Raw genomic sequence first — 15,586 nt, 5'->3', positions numbered from 1 at the left:
TCCCACATTACACACCGCATAGCCCACATCACACACCGCGTATACCACATTACACCCCGCGTATCTCACATTACACCCCTTGTATCACACATTGCAACGTGTATCCCACATTACACCGTGTATCCCACATTACACACCCTGTATCCCACATTACACCGTGTATCCCACATTACACATCCTGTATCCCACAATAAACACCGTGTATCCCACATTAAACGCCGTGTATCCCACATTAAACGCTGTGTATCCCACATTAAACGCAGTGTATCCCATGTTACACACCGTGTATCCCACATTACACACCGTGTATCCCACATTACACCGTGTATCCCACATTACACACCGTGTATCCCACATTACTCACCGAATATCCAACATTACACCGTGTATCCCACGTTACACTCCGTGTATCTCACTTTACGCACCGTGCATCCCATATTACACATCCTGTATCCCACATTACACATCGTCTATCCCACATTACACCGTGTATCCCACATTACACACCGTGTATCCCACATTACTCACCGAATATCCAACATTACACCGTGTATCCCACGTTACACTCCGTGTATCTCACTTTACGCACCGTGCATCCCATATTACACACCCTGTATCCCACATTACACATCGTCTATCCCACATTACACCGTGTATCCCACATTACACCGTGTATCCTACATTACGCACCGTGTATCCCACATTACACCGTGTATCCCACATTCCCACTGTTTATCCCACAATGCACCATGTATCCCACATTACACATCGTGTAGCCCACATTACTCACCGAGTATCCCAAATTTCACACCGTTTATCCCACATTATACCCTGTGTATCCCACATTACACCCTGTGTATCCTACGTTACACCCTGTATATCCCACATTACACACCATGTATCCCACATTACACTGTGTATCCCACATTACACACCATGTATCCCACATTACACCGTGCATCCCACATTACACACCCTGTATCCCACATTACACATCGTCTATCCCACTTAACACCGTGTATCCTACATTACACACCGCGTATCCCACATTACACACCGTGTATACCACATTACACACCGCGTATACCACATTACACCCCGTGTATCCCACATTACACCCCGTGTATCCCACATTGCAACGTGTATCCCACATTACACCGTGTATCCCACATTACACCCCTTGTATCCCACATTACACATCCTGTATCCCACAATAAACACCGTATATCCCACTTTAAGCCCCGTGTATCTCACATAACACACCCCATGTATACCACATTATACACCGTGTATCCCACGTTACACCCCTTGTATCCCACATTACACATCCTGTATCCCACAATAAACACCGTATATCCCACTTTAAGCCCCGTGTATCTCACATAACACACCCCATGTATCCCACATTACACACCGTGTATCCCACATTACACCGTGTATCCCACATTACACCGTGCATCCCACATTACACCATGCACCCCACATTACACACCCTGTATCCCACATTACACATCGTCTATCCCACTTAACACCGTGTATCCCACATTACACACCGCGTATCCCACATTACACACCGTGTATACCACATTACACACCGCGTATACCACATTACACCCCGTGAATCCCATATTACACCCCGTGTATCCCACATTGCAACGTGTATCCCACATTACACCGTGTATCCCATATTACACCGTGCATCCCACATTACACACCCTGTATCCCACATTACACATCGTCTATTCCACTTAACACCGTTTATTCCACATTACACCGTGTATCCCACATTACACACCGAGTATACCACATTACACTCTGTGTATCTCACATTACACACCGTGTATCCCACATTGCAACGTGTATCCCACATTACACTCTGTGTATCCCACATTACACTCTGTGTATCTCACATTACACACCGTGTATCCCACATTACGCCGTGTATCCCACATTACACCCTGTGTATCCCAACATTGCACCGCGTATCCCACATTCCCACTGTGTATCCCATATTACACACCGTGTATCCCACATTACACCGTGTATACCACATTACACACCAGTTATCCTACATTACACCCTATGTATCCCATAATACACCCTGTTTATCCCCCGTTACACCCCTTGTATCCCACATTACACCCCTTATATCCCACATTACACACCGTGTATCCCACATTAAACACCGTGTATCCCACATTACACTCCATGTATCTCACATTACACACTGTGTAACCCACATTACACACCACATATCGCACATTACACAACGTGTATACCACATTACACACCGTTTATCCCACATGACACCGTGTATCCCACGTTACACCCCGTGTATCCTACATTACACACGTCGTATCCCACATTACACACCGTTTATCCCACATTACACCCTGTGTATCCCACATTACACACCGCGTATCCCACATTACACACCGCGTATCCCACATTACACAAAGTGTATCCCACATTACACACCGCGTATCCCACATTACACACCGCGTATCCCACATTACACAAAGTGTATACCACATTACACACCGTGTATCTCACATTACACACCGTGTATCCCACATTACACCGTGTATCCCACATTACACCGTGTATCCCACATTACACTCCGTGTATCTCACATTACACACCGTGTATCCCACATTACACACCGCGTATCCCACATTACACCCCGTGTATCTCACATTACACCCCGTGTATCCCACATTACACCATGTATCCCACATTACACACCCTGTATCCCACATTACACACCGTACATCCTACATTACACACCGTACATCCCACATTACTCTTCGTGTATCCCACATTACACACCCTGTATCCCACATTAAACACCGTGTATCTCACATTACACACCGTGTATCCCACATTAAACCCTGTGTATCCCACGTTACACACCATGTATCCCACATTACACGCCGTGTATCTCACATAACATACCCCATGTATACCACATTATGCACCATGTATCCCACATTACACACCCTTTATCCCACATTAAACACTGTGTATCCCACAATACACTCCGTGTATCTCACATTACACATCCTACATTACACCCCGTGTATCCTACATTACACCCTGTGTATCTCACATTGCACACCGTTTATCCCACATTACACCCTGTGTATCCCACGTTACACCCTGTGTATCCAACATTACACACATCGTATCTCACATTACACAATGTGTATCCCACATTACACTGTGTATCCCACATTACACCGTGTATCCCACATTACACACCATGTAACCCACATTACACACCATGTAACCCACATTACACACCGTGTATCCCACATTACACACCGTGTATCCCACATTACACACCACATATCCCACATTACACACCGTGTATACCACATTACACACCGTGTATCCCACATTACCCCCCCGTGTATCCCACATTGCAACGTGTATCCCAGATTATACCGTGTATCCCACATTACATTGTGTATCCCACATTACACACCCTGTATCCCACATTAAACACCGTGTATCCCACATTACACCGTGTATCTCACATTACACCGTGTATCCCACGTTACACACCATGTATCCCACATTACACGCCGTGTATCTCACATAACACACCCCATGTATATCACATTATACACCGTGTATCCCACATTACACACCGAGTATCCCACATTTCGCACTGTGTGTCTCACATTACACGCCGTGTATCCCAATTTACACACCGCGTATCCCAGATTACACTGTGTATCCCACATTACGTCCTGTGTATCTCACATTACACCCCATGTATCCCACATTACACACCGTGTATCCCACATTACACCTCGTGTATCCCACACTACGCACTGTATACCCCACATTACACCCCGTGTATTCCACATTACACCCCGTCTATCCCACATTACACCGTGTGTCCCACATTACACACCGTATGTCCCACATTACACACTATGTATTCCAGCTTACACCCTGTGTATCCCACATTACACCCCATGTATCACATGTTACACACATTCTTTGAGGGAAGGGGGTGCCTACCTGCGGACCCATGTCCCCTCGGTCCCCCTTCAGTCCATTTCCACCGGGACTTCCCTGGAAACCAAGAGCAAAAGGGGTTATGAATATGAGTGGGAACATATTGGGAAATGCATCAACAGGATGGGGAGAAATTGGGCATTAACAGACGGCCCCGCCTCGACTGTCCCGTACACGTGCCCTCACATACTCAGGTCCTCTGGTATTCGGAGAGGGGGAGTGCCGGCCCTGCATGCCCAGGCACTACCTCAACAGTCTGTGCTTCATCTGCTCAGCCCACCCAATAGCCTAGTTGCACCGTACACTGTTTAACATGGAACTGAAACCCATAGGCCAGGAGGGCTGTTTTAAGTTAGCTCATCTCAGCCAGGATAGTGGACACTCCAGCAAGCAATTCGGAAGGCAAGTGGCATGTTGGCCTTTTTGCTGGGGGGATTGGATACAAGTGTCAGGAAGTCTTGCTACAACTGTACAGGGACTTGATGAGACCACACCTGGAGCACTGTGCACAGTTTTGGTCTCCTTACCTAAGGGAGGATATACTTGTCTGCGAAGGCGTTCAACGAAGGTTCACCAGACTGTTTCCTGGGATGGGGGGATTGTCCTATGAGGAGAGATTTAGTAGATTGGGCCCGTAATCTCTGGAGTGGTGATCTCATTGAAACATACAAGATACTGAGGGTAGATGCTGAGAGGATGTTTCCCTCTGGCTGGAGTGTCTAGAACTCGGGGTCACAGTCTCAGGATAAGGAGTCAGCCATTTAGGACAGAGATGAGGAGGAATTTCTTCACTCAGAGGGTGGTGAATTTTTGGAATTCTCTGCCCCAGAGGGCCATGGACGCTGAGTCTCTGAATATATTCACGGCTGAGATAGATGGATTTTGGGGCTCTAAGGAAACCAAGAGCTATGGGGACAGTGCAGGAAAGTGGAGTTGAGGTAGAAGATCAGCCATGATCTGATTGATTGGCGGAGCAGGCTCGAGAGGCCGAATGGCCGACTCCTGCTCCTAATTCTTATGCTCTTATTGACTAGTATCCCTGCTCCGACTTGCTAGAAAGTCACTAGAAAGTGGGGACCGCAGGGAGGGATCAGTTTGGGCTCTGCTGCGTTGCCACTCATGGTCAAATAGCCCAATGGTGGAGGAATGGAGTTTGACATGGGTTTGACTCAGCTCCCCCTCCCCAATACTGACCCACCCCGATCCCTGCGGCACTACTGCAGAGGGGCTGTGCTCTGGGGGAGTGTGGAAGGGGTGCACCCCCCCCTCCCCACCACCACCCCCGCAGGGATACAGCTGAGCCCTGGCTTGGAATGGCAATGGTGGGCCCTTTGCCCCGGTCAGCACAGACATCGGGTGAGCCCTGGAAGATTCCGGCCCCAAACACACGCCAGCTTTCCCATCATGCAGTTGGTGTGGCGACATGACGGTCCAGATGGTGACCGAATCTATCTACTTGCGTGTTGAGGCAGCACTTGACCAAGCGGTCAAAACTGCGGAGAACAATTGCTCTTGAAGGGAGGGGATCGTTGGTACTGTGCCACCTTGAAAGGACAACACCCCACAACCCGGAAATTAATCGCCCCTGGAGGCCAAGATTGTGGGCTCAAGGCTGTAGTCACAGGGCTCGGACAGTGTAGCACTCCCTCAGTACTGACCCTCTGACAGTGCAGCGCTCCCTCAGTACTGCCCCTCCGACAGTGCAGCGCTCCCTCAGTACTGCCCCTCTGACCGTGCAGCACTCCCTCAGTACTGCCCCTTCAACAGTGCAGCACTCCCTCAGTACTGCCCCTCCGACAGTGCAGCGCTCCCTCAGTATTGCCCCTTCAACAGTGCAGCACTCCCTCAGTACTGCCCCTCCGACAGTGCAGCGCTCCCTCAGTACTGCCCCTTCAACAGTGCAGCACTCCCTCAGTACTGCCCCTCCAACAGTGCAGCACTCCCTCAGTACTGCCCCTCGGACGTGCAGCACTCCCTCAGTACTGCCCCTCCGACAGTGCAGCACTCCCTCAGTACTGCCCCTCCGACAGTGCAGCACTCCCTCAGTACTGCCCCTCCGACAGTGCAGCACTCCCTCAGTACTGCCCCTCCGACAGTGCAGCACTCCCTCAGTACTGCCCCTTCGACAGTGCAGCACTTCCTCAGTACTGCACTGGGAGTACCAGGCTGGATTATGGGCTCAAGTCCTGAGTGGGAACTTGACCCCACGATCTTCTGACTCAGAGGTGAGGGAGATCCTGACTGAGCCAAGGCGGAATGGTTGGGATGGTGATCTAAGTTGTGCTATAATTATTCAGTATTTCTGGAGCCCTTTATGTCCTGCTTCAGGTAATGATTGTATGATGCCTTCTCCCAATCCCGCAATCCCTCATTGCCCCATGATGACATGCCGACCTGGAAACCAATGGAAAGGCAAGAAGTAGAGAAGGGGTTGCTTACCAAGGGTCCTGGTCTTCCTGTGAAACCCATAGGGCCTGAGGCTCCTCGTAACGCCAACTGGAAGAGAGAGAGAGGTCAGCTGGGGGTCAGCAAATCACAGTAAGGTTCAGAGCAACTACTCCCAGGGAAGGATCCGCACAGCCTGAGGTGTAGGCCCGAACACAGGGCTCAGCTCATGGAGCTGCCCTCTGCTGAGTGTCCATGGAAACGGCGGAGCTCTGTGCCCTTTGCCCTTTCCCCTCCCCCCTCCCCAAACACAGGGCGGTGGTTGCTTAGCAGCAGCAAGCCAATCAGACTATCCCGTTTTCAAGGTAGAAGTCAATGGGTGACATTTATCATCCGAGACCCACCCCCACCCCCACACACACCCTGTCGTTCCATATCCTGTCCCAGAGTGCGGCCTGTGACTGGCTGTCTCTAATTTCCAACTCCCATCCACCCTTCATCTCCTCAAAGTCGACCCCTGCGACAGAGGCTGACCCAAGGCAGAGCAAAGTGTGCTGCCGTCACACCTGGATCTAACCCAGATAACCTTGGAGGCTGAGGGACTGGAGTCACATATCGGCCAGACCGGGAAAGGAGGGCAGGTGTCCTTCCCTACAGGACATCAGTGAACCAGGTGAGTTTTTACGAGAATCCAGTAGTTTCATGGTCACCATTACTGACGACAGCTTTTGAATTCCAGGTTTATTTCATTAACGGAATTTAAATTCCTCAGCTGCCCCCAGTGGTGGGCTTTGAACTCACGTCTCCGGACCAGGCTTACCCGGGCTTGTTGTAGAATGGCCTGGGCTTGGGCCTCTTGCGCAGACACAACAGGCCCCTTATCGCCTCCACTTGCACCAAATCGGAACTGAGAACAGAAAAAACACACAAGGCAGGTGGTTAGAAAAAAGTCAACGTTGAACAGAGAGGGCGATGGTGAGTCATTCCACCTCCTGTACAGAGAGGGCGATGGTCAGTCATTCCACCTCCTGTACAGAGGGGGGCGATGGTGAGTCATTCCACCTCCTGTACAGAGAGGGCGATGGTCAGTCATTCCACCTCCTGTACAGAGGGGGCGATGGTCAGTCATTCCACCTCCTGTACAGAGAGGGCGATGGTCAGTCATTCCACCTCCTGTACAGAGAGGGCGATAGTGAGTCATTCCACCTCCTGTACAGAGAGGGCGATGGTCAGTCATTCCACCTGCTGTACAGAGGGGTGATGGTGAGTCATTCCACCTCCTGTACAGAGATGGCGATGGTCAGTCATTCCACCTCCTGTACAGAGAGAGCGATGGTGAGTCATTCCACCTCCTGTACAGAGAGGGCGATGGTCAGTCATTCCACCTCCTGTACAAAGAGGGCGATAGTGAGTCATTCCACCTCCTGTACAGAGATGGCGATGGTCAGTCATTCCACCTCCTGTACAGAGAGGGCGATGGTGAGTCATTCCACCTCCTGTACAGAGAGGGCGATGGTGAGTCATTCCACCTCCTGTACAGAGAGGGCGATGGTGAGCCATTCCACCTCCTGTACAGAGAGGGCGATAGTGAGTCATTCCACCTCCTGTACAGAGAGCGATGGTCAGTCATTCCACCTCCTGTACAGAGAGGGCGATGGTCAGTCATTCCACCTCCTGTACAGAGAGAGCGATGGTGAGTCATTCCACCTCCTGTACAGAGAGAGCGATGGTGAGTCATTCCACCTCCTGTACAGAGGGGGTGATGGTCAGTCATTCCACCTCCTGTACAGAGGGGGCGATGGTCAGTCATTCCACCTCCTGTACAGAGGGGGCGATGATGAGTCATTCCACCTCCTATACAGAGAGGGCGATGGTGAGTCATTCTACCTCCTGTACAGAGAGAGCGATGGTCAGTCATTCCACCTCCTGTACAGAGGGGGCGATGGTGAGTCATTCCACCTCATGCACAGAGGGGGCGATGGTGAGTCATTCCACCTTCTGCACAGAGAGGGCGATGGTCAGTCATTCCACCTCCTGCACAGAGAGGGCGATCGTCAGTCATTCCACCTCCTGTACAGAGAGGGCAATGGTCAGTCATTCCACCTCCTGTACAGAGAGGGCAATGGTCAGTCATTCCACCTCCTGTACAGAGAGGGCGATGGTGAGTCATTCCACCTCCTGTACAGAGAGAGCGATCGATGGTGAGTCATTCCACCTCCTGTACAGAGAGGGCGATGGTGAGTCATTCCACCTCCTGTACAGAGAGCGCGATGGTCAGTCATTCCACCTCCTGTACAGAGAGAGCGATCGATGGTGAGTCATTCCACCTCCTGTACAGAGAGAGCGATGGTCAGTCATTCCACCTCCTGTACAGAGAGGGCGATAGTGAGTCATTCCACCTCCTGTACAGAGAGGGCGATGGTGAGTGTCATTCCACCTCCTGTACAGAGAGGGCGACGGTGAGTCATTCCACCTCCTGTACAGAGAGGGCGATGGTGAGTCATTCCACCTCCTGTACAGAGAGGGCGATGGTGAGTCATTCCACCTCCTGTACAGAGGGGGGCGATGGTGAGTCATTCCACCTCCTGTACAGAGAGGGCGATGGTGAGTCATTCCACCTCCTGTACAGAGGGGGGCGATGGTGAGTCATTCTACCTCCTGCACATAGAGGGCGATGGTCATTCATTCCACCTCCTGTACAGAGAGCGATGGTGAGTCATTCCACCTCCTGTACAGAGGGGTCGATGGTGAGTCATTCCACCTCCTGTACAGAGAGGGCGATGGTCATTCATTCCACCTCCTGTACAGAGAGAGCGATAGTGAGTCATTCCACCTCCTGTACAGAGAGGGCGATAGTGAGTCATTCCACCTCCTGTACAGAGAGGGCGATGGTGAGTCATTCCACCTCCTGTACAGAGAGGGCGATGGTCATTCATTCCACCTCCTGTACAGAGAGCGATGGTCAGTCATTCCCTCCTGTCTCACTGCCCACGATACTCCCAGCAAGGGCTCACTGTCTTTTATTTCAAATTTATTCATTTTACGGGCTGTGGGTGTCGCTCGCAAGACCAGCATTTATTGCCCATCCCTAATTGCCCCTTGAGAAGGTGGTGGTGAGTCGCCGTCTTGAACCGCTGCAGTCTGTGTGGTGACGGTACTCCCACAGTGCTGACTTTATCGTAGCGGTCTGGTACAACTGAATGGGCTTGCTTGGCCATTTCAGAGGGGCAGGTAAGAATCAGCCACATTGCTGTGTGTCTGGATTCATATATAGGCCAGACCGGGTCAGGAGGCAGATTTCCTTCCCTGAAGGACATTCGTGAACCAGTTGGGTCTTCCGACAATCCGATAGTTCCATGGTCACCATTACTGACACCTTTTTATTCCCGATTTATTTAATGAACTGAATTTAAATTCCCCAGCTGCCATGGGGGGATTTGAACTTACGTCTCCGGATCATTAGTCCAGGCTTCCGTCCAGTAATAAAACCGCGATATCGTTGTATCATATGACAACTACACGGCTGGGCTGCTGGGCCAACGCTCAGACTTAACACCTCACAGAGAGCCTCACCCTCCGGGCCATATTCCAGAAGTTCCGGCATGTGCAGTGAGCCTTAATGTATCAGAGCTTTCCTCAGCGAGTGTTCGGGCCCTGCCTGTATACCCGAGACTGCGGAACAGGATTTGCTTCATGGGTTCTTTGCTTAAGAATTCATAGCAACACATTGCTTTTGAGAACGAGTCGGTTTATTAATCACATCTACACATTATCAGTTCATCCACCAGGCTCACAACTGCATACCTCATCGTGGATGACCCAGATCCAACTGATTGGGGTTTTATTGAGTCTTGTGAACAACACGTGACTGGCTAAGCCACTCACAATGTGACAGCAAGTGACACTCTCTCTGGAATTCTCTACCCCAGAGTGCTGGGGAGGCTCAGTCTTTGAGTATATTCAAGACAGATCGATAGATTGTTGGATATTAAGGGGATCAAGGGATATAGGGATCGGGCGGGAAAGTGGAGTTGAGGTCAATGATCAGCCAGGATCTTATTGAATGGCGGAGCAGGCTCGAGGGGCCGAATGGCCGACTCCTGCTCCTAATTCTTATGTTCTATGCTCTTAGCTCTACAAACCTGTGAGCACTCTCACAGATGCATACATCACACCTCCGGTATACTGGAGACTCTGTTTGTGATCTTTTGTCTGTCTACCAGGGAGCTTTCAATCAGTTTCTCTTATAATTGCTAGGGGCACAAAATGGCTTCCTGTAATTTCTCAAACACTCAAAAAACGCCCAGCGATGAATTTTGTCAGATCGCTGGAGAAGGAAACGCCAGAAAAACACCGAAGGCACCCATCCATTTAAAGCGTGCGGTGAATAATGGACTGGCTTGAAGGAGCAACAATGTCGGCATATCCAAGGGCCAGCTGGAAAGGGAGCTGGCCCAGGAAACAACTGGGGAGTGAGAGACGAGCGGATGGGACCTTTCTCTCGATGGGGATGGGCCTGGTGGAGTGTGTGTCCATACACTCCTGTGTTAAAGTAGACCAGAGACGCGATGTGATCACATGAGCATCGAGGAAGTTGCAGGTTTGAGCCCAGGGCAGGCGGCGTGACATTGGGAGCCCACTCCCTGGGTATGGGGGTGTCCTTACAGCAGAGCATGTTCAAGGGAGGTTTCATCGAGGTGTTTAAAATGAGAAGGGATTTTGATCGAGTAACTGGGGAGAAACTGTTTCCTCTGCCAGGATATCAGAGGACACCGATTGGAAACAAAATCTAGAGGGGGGACGATAGGGAGATTTATTTTTATGCAGCGAGTTGTGATCTGGAACGTATTGCCTGAAAGGGCGGTGGGAGCAGATTCAATATAAAGAACGAAAGACTTGCATTTATATAGCGCCTTTCACGACCACTGGACATCTTAAAATGCTTTACAGCCAATGAAGTACTTTTGGAGTGCAGTCATTGTTGTAATGTGGGAAACACGGCAGCCAAGTTGCGCACAGCAAGCTCCCACAAACAGCAATGTGATAATGACCCAGATAATCTGATAATGACCCAGATAATCTGTTTTATTATTATGTTGATTGAGGGATAAATATTGGCCCCAGGGATAGCTCCCCTGCTCTTCTTCAAAATAGTGCCGAGGGATCTTTTACATTCACTTGAGAGGGCACACTTGGCCTCGGTTTGAAGATGGCACCTCCGACAGTGCAGCACTCCCTCAGCACTGCACTGGGAATGTCAGCTTGGATAATGTGCTTAAGTGCCAAGGGTGGGACTTGAACCCACAACCTCCTGACTCAGAGGCAAGAGTGCTGCCCACTGAGCCACAGCTAACACAATAGTAACTTTGAAAAGAGGACTGGATAAATACTTGAAGGGAAACCATTTTCAGGGCTACGGGGAAAGAGCAGGGGGGGTGAGTGGCTAATCGGATCGCTCTACCAAAGAGCCAGCAGAGGCATGATGGGCCGAATGGCCTCCTTCTGCGCCGTGCCATTCTATGACAACCTGCTCTGGTTGGTACCCTGGTGCCCGCAGGTACAGGTGGTACAGGTGGCATGAGAGGGTTGTCCTATGATGAGAGATTGTGTAAAATGGGCCTATACTCTCTGGAGTTGAGGAGAATGAGAGGTGATCTCATTGAAACATACAAGATTCTGAGGGAGATTGACAGGGTAGATGCTGAGGTTGTTTCCCTCTGGCTGGAGTGTCTAGAACCAGGGGGCACAGCCTCAGGATAAGGGGTCGGCCATTTAGGACAGAGATGAGGAGGAATTTCTTCACTCAGAGGTTGGTGAATCTTTAGAATTCTCTGCCCCAGAGAGCTGTGGATACTGAGTCCCTCAATATATTCAAGGCTGAGATCGGTAGATTTTTGGATATTAAGGGAATCGAGGGATATGGAGATTGGGCGGGAAAGTGGAGGTGAGGTAGAAGTTCGAGGGGCAAAATGGCCGACCCCGACTCCTATGTTCTTATGGTGACGAGTGTTACCGCGGGCATTAAAGGGGGCGCGCTCTCCCAGTCCCAGGGTGTCACTGGGAGTCTGCTCAGGATCCTGATGTTGGGGGGGGGGTGAAAGTTCATAACATCCCACCCCCTCCTCAACCCCCTTCCCCCCCACCCCCTTCTCCGTTACTCACCGGCAGCATGAGCGATGTACCAGGGGGACCGGGCAACCCATCAGCTCCAGGAAGGCCAGCACGCCCATTGTTACCCTGGAAACAGGTCACATGATCAGAATCAGCCAATCGACACAGGCACCACAACCAGTCAAAGGGCAACAGCGCGCGCAGGCTCCAGACAGAGGACTGGCGTGTGTGTACAGGATATAGCTTACATACTGTATACAATGTATACCATAACTGTATACTAGCTCACAAACTGTATGTATACCATAACTGTATACCAGCTCAAATATTGTACACAATGTATACCATAACTGTATAATAGCTCACATACTGTATACCATAACTGTATACTAGCTCAAATACTGTACACAGTGTATACCATAACTGTATACCAGCTCAAATATTGTACACACTGTATACCATAACTGTTTAATAGCTCACATACTGTACACAATGTATACCATAACTGTATACTAGCTCAAATATTGTACACAATGTATACCATAACTGTATAAGCACTCAGATATTGTACACAATATGTACCATAACTGTATACTAGCTCAAATACCGGGCACAGTGTTTACCTTAACGGTATACAATAGCCCAAATACCACGCACAATATATACAATAAATGTATATAATAGCCCAGATACCGGACACAATATATACCATGAAGGCATACAATAGCTTGAATACTGTACACAATAAATACCATATATAAATCAAATACTGTACAGAATATGTACCATAAAGGTATATAATACATTTAATACTAGAAATAAATACTGTATATAATAAATCAAAGACTATATATAACACCTATCATTACTCTATATTTAAATCAAATAATGTATATCAAATAGTGCATATATAACATGAGCGTATTTTATATAATGCCATTACTGTGAACTATAAATTAAAACCTGTCGCTATATAGCATCAATGTATGTTGTGAATCAAATATTGTACATTGTTAGTAAAATGGTGACCGTTGTATCTTCATATACCATTTCTATGCATTCTGTATAATGCCAGCACTATTGATGTTTACAAGACCTGAAGATCCCTATCTCTAAACATCACATCATCGCAGGATCTCTCGCCCAGCGTTTGTACAGCCGGCCTCACAGGAGCGTCGTGGCTCTGCCAACACACGTGCGCACGCCACCATCACCATCACCACAGGCAGTCCCTCGGGGTCCAGGGTGACTTGCTTCCACACTACAGATGTGCACTCAGCTGACTGATGGGCTCATTTTAAACGGTGGAAGGTGCCTGTGTGTGAATTCTTTTAATGCGGGGCGGCCGTTGCACACCAGCCGCCACACGGGCTTGACGGAGCAAGGTCTTGGTCCAGTGACAAGGGAGGGATCCGAGATGGCTGGAGACCAGGCTCCGCCACATGTAGCCAATACATACATACACACACACTCAAACATACTCCTACTGTCCTCCTTCCCACGGGACCTCTCCCTCTATGTGGATTCATAGTCCGCAATGTGAGCCTCACCACCTCACAGCCTCGCTCTTGGCCCATGCTGCACCTTCCCTTGGTCTGTCCAGCTGCTCCACCTCTGGGCTCCGACCTCTCTGCTCCTCCGTGCTTCGTCCGTCCTCTCCGCTTCCGACCTCCGGACCTCGCCAGTCCCGATCTCTGCTCTTCATCGTTTCTGCCCTCCGCTCCTCGCTGCACATGCGCTCACATGAATACGCACATGTACTCGCTATCCAGCCGGGGTCACTGGGCAGCGATGGGCCTGTCCTTTACCCTCTTTGAGCTCCGCAGTACCACATGGGGTTGTTGTTCGGTACAAACACACGAGGAAAGCCCCGATATCGGTGTTGCTTTGCCGAAACCTCTGTCTCTTGGTCGCTGTTGCTGTAATGCACAGCATCGCCACCAGAGGGAGGCAGATCACCACTCCTCAACCCTGGCATCAATTCACAGAGACTGGCAGGAATCACTCCGAGAAACTCAAACTCCCCCCAGTAACTCCTTGCGCACTCACTCCTTGCACACTTTGCACCCTGTCATTCCATAAAGGCAGCACTCCCCGTCACTCCTTGACACTCAGTACTTGCGCACTCACTCCTTACACAATGCACTCTGTCACCCCTTACACACACACACACCCCTCAACCCTTCCACACACAGATACACATCCCTTACATACACCCCTCAATCCTTACACACACAGACACACACACACACACACACACACCCCTTACACACACAGACACCCCTTACACACACAGGCACACACACACCCTTTACACACACAGACACACACACACACCCCTCAACCCTTACACACACACACACACACACACCCCTTACACACAGACACACACACACCCTTTACACACACAGGCACACACACACACACCCCTTACACACACACACACACACCCCTCACACACAGGCACACACACCCCTTAGACAATGCACTCTATCACCCCTCACACACTCACACACATTCATTACACAATGCACTGCTACCCTTTACACACACACCTTACACAGACAGACACACACCCCTTACACACACACACACACACTCATTACACAATGCACTGCCACCCTTTACACACACACACACACACACACACACCTTACACACTACAGTCCTATAACACCTTCCCTGCCATGCTCTATAAACTGGTGTGCCCCTGAGTTGCCTCCGATCAGAGCACTGTGCTTTGCGCACTCTGTCAGTGCGAGTTGTTACAGACACTGCAAAGGACTGGATGGAGGAGGTCCTGGGGGCCAGGTGCCGGTGACTGGATGGAGCCAGACCCCCTATAGCGGGGACAAGTGTACAACGCTGGGGGCTTGCACTGCCTTCTCCAACCACGAATGTCTTCCGGCTGGTGTTCCGTGCGGAGCTGATGTGCTTCGAACAGTCCGGCCCCTTGAACCACTGAACATGTCTGTCCCGAGCACCACGGTAGGAAGTTCTGTGCTGCGAACCAAATAATACTGCTCGATGCCCCATAACCCGACACACTCAGACAGCCCCG

General features: G+C 50.1%; 1 protein-coding gene across 2 annotated transcripts in view; it reads right to left on the bottom strand.

The window, feature by feature from the left end:
* Positions 1-14,419, bottom strand: part of LOC139229844 (collagen alpha-1(V) chain-like) — a 255,106-nt gene extending 240,687 nt beyond the window's left edge. Inside the window, exons 1-5 of one of the 2 annotated variants that reach the window (XM_070861460.1) lie at positions 14,076-14,419; positions 12,577-12,651; positions 7,235-7,321; positions 6,469-6,525; positions 4,033-4,086 (exon numbers count right to left, since the gene is read on the bottom strand). In XM_070861460.1, the coding sequence (XP_070717561.1) occupies positions 4,033-4,086; positions 6,469-6,525; positions 7,235-7,321; positions 12,577-12,651; positions 14,076-14,102 (300 nt within the window). In that variant the 5' untranslated portion in view covers positions 14,103-14,419. The remainder of the gene's footprint in view (positions 1-4,032; positions 4,087-6,468; positions 6,526-7,234; positions 7,322-12,576; positions 12,652-14,075) is intronic. The other variant, XM_070861459.1, reaches the window with a different exon arrangement.
* Positions 14,420-15,586: the final 1,167 nt, after the last annotated feature.

Source organism: Pristiophorus japonicus, chromosome 19 (assembly GCF_044704955.1).
Source record: "Pristiophorus japonicus isolate sPriJap1 chromosome 19, sPriJap1.hap1, whole genome shotgun sequence".
In the NCBI taxonomy this organism is placed as follows: Eukaryota; Metazoa; Chordata; class Chondrichthyes; family Pristiophoridae; genus Pristiophorus; species Pristiophorus japonicus.
The sequence above is the reverse complement of the archived record's forward strand: the minus strand, read 5'-3'. Positions and strand labels throughout refer to the sequence as shown.